This window comes from Aegilops tauschii, chromosome 7, assembly GCF_002575655.3.
Source record: "Aegilops tauschii subsp. strangulata cultivar AL8/78 chromosome 7, Aet v6.0, whole genome shotgun sequence".
NCBI classification, from domain to species: Eukaryota; Viridiplantae; Streptophyta; class Magnoliopsida; order Poales; family Poaceae; genus Aegilops; species Aegilops tauschii.
Genome location: NC_053041.3, coordinates 449,755,387 through 449,762,816, shown reverse-complemented (window position 1 = coordinate 449,762,816; position 7,430 = coordinate 449,755,387). Strand labels below are relative to the sequence as shown.

The 7,430-nt window shown below is 50.9% G+C and overlaps 1 protein-coding gene across 1 annotated transcript; it reads left to right on the top strand.

The window, feature by feature from the left end:
* The first annotated feature begins 4,175 nt into the window (after positions 1-4,175).
* LOC123495056 (putative laccase-9) lies at positions 4,176-6,935 on the top strand. The gene is made up of 6 exons (XM_045231748.1): positions 4,176-4,304; positions 4,411-4,464; positions 4,608-4,759; positions 4,899-5,143; positions 5,221-6,315; positions 6,442-6,935. Exons 1-6 carry the CDS (start codon positions 4,191-4,193, stop codon positions 6,570-6,572), a joined length of 1,791 nt encoding a protein of 596 aa, XP_045087683.1. The 5' UTR covers positions 4,176-4,190; the 3' UTR covers positions 6,573-6,935.
* Positions 6,936-7,430: the final 495 nt, after the last annotated feature.

Genomic DNA, 7,430 nt, shown 5'->3' with positions numbered 1-7,430 from the left:
GGCGACATCACGTAAAGGGGCTCATAACTTAACATCTTAGTAGCTCAAGAATTTAAATCATATCCAGAGAATAATCAGGCATGAGATAAACAACAGGGTTAGTCCATCCACAGGAGTAACGTTCAGCCCAGTTTACTACTCATGCTCGCTTACCGGAAAGAAGAATAAACCACGAGGGCTTGACGTAGATAGGGATACACTGATCACTATACTTGACCCTGGATACGATGACTCGGAAGGATTTGACTCTGCAGAGTTTGTACTTTAACCACAGCCAACGGATTTCTATAGTCACGGGGACTAGTTCCGTTTACGGTGTTTTGGAAGAAACACATCTAACCAGTACACACCCATTCAACATTCCGAAGCCAGGAATCACCCTCGGCAACGTTCAAGAAAAACCTTGAGACGGGGAGGCTACAACCTCGCGTAGCATGGGATCAAATTTATATACGAGCGCTCTAAGGGGTGCCCCCCTCTCGGTCCCAACCGGAAACACCCATGCCCCCTGACCGGATGACTGGCTTTAATCCAGGGCCATGGAACCATCATCCCGGCCCCTCTATTTGGTGTGTACACGGAAAGAGGTTACCAACTTACTAAACCGCATTCTGGCAGAAAACATGTGGCGGCACGGAAGGGGGAAGAACGATAACGTGACTCCGTCCACGTTAACGTCGGAATTTAACGGATGACGTAAGGCTGGCATGCTACAACAGTACCACCTTACTGCTTTTTATTAAAAAGTTATACGGGTTTCTGTCCAGGGACTCATCTGTAATGAAACAAAAAAGTTCCAGGGGTTTTACTGAGAAAAGAGAAAACGGTTCGAATGGAAACGCGCCAGCCCGCAGAGAAAACGTACTCTGCCCGAAGGCGCCAACAGAAAACGGTTCGCGAGGAAAGAAAGAGAGCCTGACGTGGGGGGTCCACATGTCAGGTTTGAAAAACCTCGCCGGCGCCCGAAGGCTACGGTGGTCGCCGGCGTCGAACCACGGCGAGTCAGGGAGATCGGAGTGTACCAAGAGTATCAGCGTGTCCTTCCGCGTCGGTGGGTGGTGGACTTGGGCGTCGGGGAGCACCACGTCGACGGCGACACTTTCTCCGGCGGACGGCGGCTCGGGCGATGGTGGGGAACTCCGGTGGTGTGCTGCAAACTTCGAATTGAAGCGCAGGTCAGAAGGAGGGATGCACTAGAGAGCTTCTGGCAAGAGATGGGGGTTAGAGGTGCACGCACGGAAGTGAATCGAGCTGGATCCCGCGGCGGGTCGCGGCGGCCGGAGTCGAGGAAGGAGACTCCCTCGGGGCTCTTCCAGTGGCTAGGCGGGGTCTTGGTGGAGTGTAGAGGTGGTGTGGGTACTAGCTGGAGCTCGGGGCCTCTATTTATAGGCGGCTCGAGGGGGTGGCCGTGAACGGAGAATCTCCGGCGAGCAATTACGGCGAGGCAGTGGATTGGCAGGGGTAGTAGGTGGCCAGGCAGCATCAGTGGGAGTTACTGGTCCCGTTTTACTGCTAAACTCGGTCGGGCATGGCGTAATGGCGCCGGTCCTCGTCGGGGTCGCCGTACTGGCACGACGGCGGCAGAGAGCGCGCTCCGCGCCCAGCGGTTCACGACGAGGGTGGCAGCGCGCACTGGGGAGTGGAAGGCCACGCGGCGACCTCCGGTGGATTGGGCGGCGCCGGACGGCGCCGTCTGCGCTGCGCCACTCTTCTGACGGCCGCAAAGCCGCCGCTGGCATCGGTCACGGGGCGGCGCACCTTCTGCTGCTCGTCGCCGACGTCCGCAAGCTTCCAGGCGCTCGTGCAGTGCAGAGGACAAGGAGGAGGGGACAGGGAATGCGGCGACGCCGGGGCACTGGTGTGATCGACAACAGACACTGAAGAAACGACAGTGGTTCAGACACTGTTAGCTGAATTTGACTGAACCTGATATTGACAGTGCTCTGAAGGTGTTCGATGAAATGATTAGGTATGAAGAAAATTTTTCCTGGAGCTGGGGCTTGGTGAGGTGACCACTCAATGCACCCAGAGGCTGCCTGATTTTACTCAGAATTTTTGGAGAAGGATTTGAATGAATTTCATCAAATTTGGCAAATCTGGTCCAAACTTGCAGCAAGTCTAGTTTGAAAAATTTGAACTGGAGACCAGTGGATCTTCATGGATCTTGGTTGAGGGTTCAAAGGACTAGGAATGGAAAAAGGTTTGGGGGCAAAAATCAAAGCAGCAGGAGTAGTTCCTTTGTAAACCTCCAAGGATCAAGATATATGGCAGAAATTGTTATTGATAAGAAATAAATGGGAAAATTTATATGGAGAGGTTCAACTTGCTGGATTTGAAGTAAAACATGATCCAAAGATGAGAAAGGTTTATGAGAGTGGATTTGTACTAAGGTCATGGCAAGAGAGATTTGTTGAAAGTGGTAAAGGATCATTCCAAAAGCTATAGGGCATTTTCAAAGAAGTTTTCAAAAGACATTTTTTTCCAAGTGAAAAGCATTTTGGCTTGAGTCCAAAATAAAAAGCAAGAACCTCCAAGACCAAAAACAAGTCTTGGGTGAATCCAAATAAAACTCTTGCCATAAAAAAATATTTTGAAAGGGAGGGTTCTTTTGAAGAAAAATTTTAAATCACCTCCCTCAAGTCAAGTAAAAATTTTGAAAAATCCAAATGAAATTTTGGGTGTCACAGGCTCCACTTCTCCCTTAAGGATCCTGACCCTGTTCCATGTATGACCCTCCTCCTCGATTCGGTGCATGAGCACATGTAAAGAGAGAGAGGCACCGTCGAACACATAACGCACTCTGATGCTTCCATAACTCCCGCATTACGAGAAGGAAGATTGCCCAATCATCCTTCACACGTAAGTCGTTTCTAGATATGGTGGTGCCCCACTCTTCTAGGCTTGATCCTGGTCGTGGCACCCAAACTGGCATGCCCGTTGCTAAGCAGACGATACACCAAACCTCCCTCGCAAAGACACAATCCTGAAGAATGTGGTCAATGGTCTCCTCATGGTTAGTGCAAAAAGGACAAGTCTACTAGTGGTCCAGCCCGCATCAGGCAAGCCTGTCCGAGGTCCAGTACCGGTTCTCAAGCGCTAGCCATGCAAAAAATCTGCATTGTATCGGGGCCTAGACTTCCACGTAAACACCACCATGGGCGTAACCTCTCGTCCCATGAACTTTGCATCGTATGCCGACCTTGCCGAGAAATCTCTATTCACCTCCCAGGCCCATGAAATAGAGTCCACCTCCTCTTGATTTAGATTAACTCAGGCCACCTGAGCCCTCAAGCCACCTGAGCCGAGCATCTTGTGATCCTGCACCGAGAGAAGGACGATAAGGTTTTTGGGAAGCGTCTCCTTGCGACTACTCGTTGTTCGGTTTCATCTTTGTCCTCTGCTTTGATTACTTCCTTTACACCAATGTTATGGGGTTGACGATGCTGCCAAGAAGGCTCCTGAGGAAACCGCCATCATCTTGTCCTGGCCTACTAGAAGGTATGATTTGTTCATCCCCTATTTACCGTTTCGGTTCTATGCTCAGTACATGTTCATCACATGCTTAGATTACGGTATGCGATTCATAATGTTAATGCCCTGTGTATGATTTATTTATGGATTAATCAATCAAAAATTACTTCTACCCCGTAGTAACAATAATATCAGGCCGTTTGTTCAAAAAATCCGAATGCATTATACAGTCTTCAAAAATAAAAAGGAAAAAGGAAGAAGAAGGGCAAGCCTCCCTTTTATCCTTGGATACACACAAATACAATTTTATTAGAGAGATACGAAGTATTATTGTCGAATGAATGGGCTTATACAAAGAAGAAAAGGAAAACACCCGAGATCAAATATGATCTCGCGATAATTAATACTACCACAAAGCTGTACGCGTCTTCCAGCTGGATCCACTTACTCTTTCCATGCAATTAATTCCATCCAAAAGCTTAGAAGAAAAAGAACAGTGCATAGATTTACCAAAAAGGAAAAAAGAATAATTCGAATCACTCCTCTTCGCGTTCACCACTGGCGTTTAACTCCTTTCTATAAGCAGCAAAGGGCCGAGGAATTCGCACATGGTTCAAACCTGCCACACACCCCCACACGGATGCGCAAGGACCAAAGCTGCGCGTAGATTTCGAACTTCTCAAGCCGTTCTGCCTGTCGGCTCTGTTCGGTCACCGACGATGGGAGTCGCCAACGCGCCGGCAATTTGGTCAGTCGGAGTGGTGGTTGCAGCGCTCATTGTCGCAGCTCAAGGATCGCCGTCGTCGAGTGCCCGCCGCCGCTACAGTTTCCTCGTAAGTTCTTTCTACCTGCCTCCGTACCAAGTTCCTGTCTTCGATAGACCCTATAACGGGCACAAGAATTTTACTGGGCCTGACGGGGAACTGACCAATTTCTTAGGAAGACGACGACGGCCCGAGTCGCCTTCACCGTCACCGTCACCACGATTTCGTCGTAAGTCCATCGATTGATTCGCCATCACTACAATTTTGTTTCGCATCGTCTGGTGTTTTCTCAGAGATTTTTTCTTCGTCTTAATTGAAAAACCTGTGCTGAATCGTAGTTTTTCCTGCATATATGCATGACATTGGCTGTAGATAAAGGAGAGTAACTACACGAGACTCTGCCGTGAAAAGACCATCCTCACCGTCAACGGCAAGTTCCCCGGCCCGACCATCTATGCGAAGAAGGGCGACGTCGTCGTTGTCAACGTCTTCAACCAGGGCGATAAGAACATCACCCTCCACTGGTACAATTTCTATTTTCTGAGTATCACTGGTGTACAATTTCTAATGCTACAAGAAATTCTCCTCGCTGCAACTCGATCTGGTTCCCTTTCTTTCGATCGGTGGCATAGATGATGAACACTACCCCTTTCGACGCTGTAGGCACGGAGTGAACCAGCCGCGAAGTCCGTGGTGGGACGGGCCGGAGTACATAACGCAGTGCCCGATCCAGCCCGGCAAGAAATTCACGTACCGGATCATCTTCTCCGAGGAGGAAGGCACGCTGTGGTGGCACGCGCACAGCGCCATGGACCGCGACACCGTGCATGGCGCCATCGTCATCCACCCCCGGCGCGGCACAACCTACCCATTCAGCAAGCCGCACCGAGAGATACCCATCATCCTTGGTACGTACTCCAGCTAGCTCTGCGCACCTGGTTCTGCAATGTGTTGTACTATGTAGAGATCTTTATCTCTGTCGCAGGGGAATGGTGGAACAACGACATTCGGCAAGTGCTTGCCGACGCCACCTCCACCGGCAGCGATTTCCAGCCTTCCGACGCCAACACCATCAACGGCCAGCCCGGTGACCTGTTCGCTTGCTCCAGCAATGCCACCTTCAGGCTGCCAGTCAAACACGGCAAGACCTACATGCTCCGGATCATCAACGCGGCCCTGACCAACGGATTCTTCTTCGCCGTCGCGGGGCACCGCCTCACCGTGGTCGGCTCTGACGCTTCCTACACCAAGCCGTTCAGCGTCGACCACGTATTCATTGATGCCGGCCAAACGGTGACCGCGCTGCTCAAGGCCCGCCGTGGCCGCTCGAACGCCCGCTACTTCTACATGGCGTCGAGGCCGCTGGCGACCAACCCGCAGGCCACCGTCGACAACAGCACGACCACCGCCGTCCTGGAGTACGTCGACGCTCCCGCGGCGCCGGCCGATGCGGCGCATGACCTCCCCAGCCTTCCCGCCATCAACGACAGCTCCGCGGCGGCGGCGTTCACGGCGCGGCTCAGGTCGCTGGCCAGCAAGGAGCACCCAGCCGACGTGCCCCGGCACGTCGACGAGCACATGCTCGTCACGGTGGAGGTGAACGAGATCGCGTGCGCGCCCGGCGAGGCGTGCAAGGGGCCCCACGGCAACCGCTTCGCGTCGAGCCTCAACAACGTGAGCTTCGAGACGCCGCGGAGCGACATCCTCGGAGCCTACTACCGCTCCGCCGTCGGCGGCGTGGTCAGGACCGACTTCCCCGACAACCCGCCGTCGCCCTTCAACTTCACGGCCGACGACCTCCCCCCGGAGCTCGCGCTGACCGCGAGAGACACGAGGGTGAAGGTCCTGGAGTACGGCACCGTCCTGGAGGTGGTGTTGCAGGGCACGACCATCCTCGGCGGTGACAGCCATCCCATGCACCTGCACGGGTTTAGCTTCTACGTGGTGGGGAGAGGGATTGGCAACTTCGACAAGAGCACGGACCCCGCCAAGTACAACCTGGTCGACCCGCCGTACCAGAACACCGTCTCCGTTCCCAAGAATGGATGGGTTGCAGTCCGCCTCCGTGCAGAAAACCCTGGTCAGTGTTCAAACCTTTCTTCTTGATTCATTTGAGACTATCTATAAAGGCTTTTGTATACAGAGCATGATTCAAATGTAGCACTATATCTTACACTACCTTGTTGTGTCTTGGTTTGGTTATTAGGCGTATGGTTCATGCACTGCCATTTCGAGCGCCACATGGTATGGGGGATGGAAACGGTGTTCATTGTGAAGAACGGCAAGGGACCAGATGCTAAGATCATGCCACCACCTCCAAATATGCCCAGGTGTTGACAGAGCAAGAAGGCAAATTTTCATAGATTTTTCAAATCCTCCATTTGGCGAGCAAGAAAGAAAACTAGTTAGAGCTGAAAGGGTTTTGTAGCTAGAGAAATTAAGAGACGTTGTAATTCTTTTGGCGCCTAGCATTATCTCTTTCATCATCACAATCGATGCGGTGTTTTTTTTTTTGCGAGAATAAAACTTGTATTACTCGTCAAAGATTGATGCAATAGGAGGCACATAACTGTGCACGCCTAGGGGTCCTGCACCTAGCCATACAGCAGTACGACTGTGTAATTTACCAAAACTTGTCAAAAAATGGCTCACCATATTCTGACTACGTCGTACATGAGTAATATGAGTCTTCCTCTCTAACAGCTTATGATTAATCTTTTGGACCAAGAAAACAAAACTTGATCTATCTGGCTTCTCACTTTTCACCATACAAATGACCTCCAAACAATCAGTTTCAACCTTAAGACTAAGAGGTACTCCCTCCCTCCCATCCTTCCGATGGTGCACAAAGTTCAGTTTCTAATGCATCCATGAATGTTAGTAGGTGACGGCATGCAGTGAACACAATATTGCCTATAGTATCTCAAAGAATCATACTTGTGGACGAAGAACCATCAGATGCAAGAAAAGATCCGTCAGTGTTCAGTTTAACAAGACCTTGCACCAGCGGTTCCCACTTAAGTTTAGTAGGTTCTATGGTGTTCGACACTTGCTGCCCTATCAGTTCAGGTTCAAGTGCAAACTTGCCATTGATCAACTCCTGTTCAAATTATATATTCAGATTCATGACGGAAGAAACATAGTTGCACAAGAACCTCATAGATACGTCCAGTGATGGAGTAGGTTTAGAGTGTA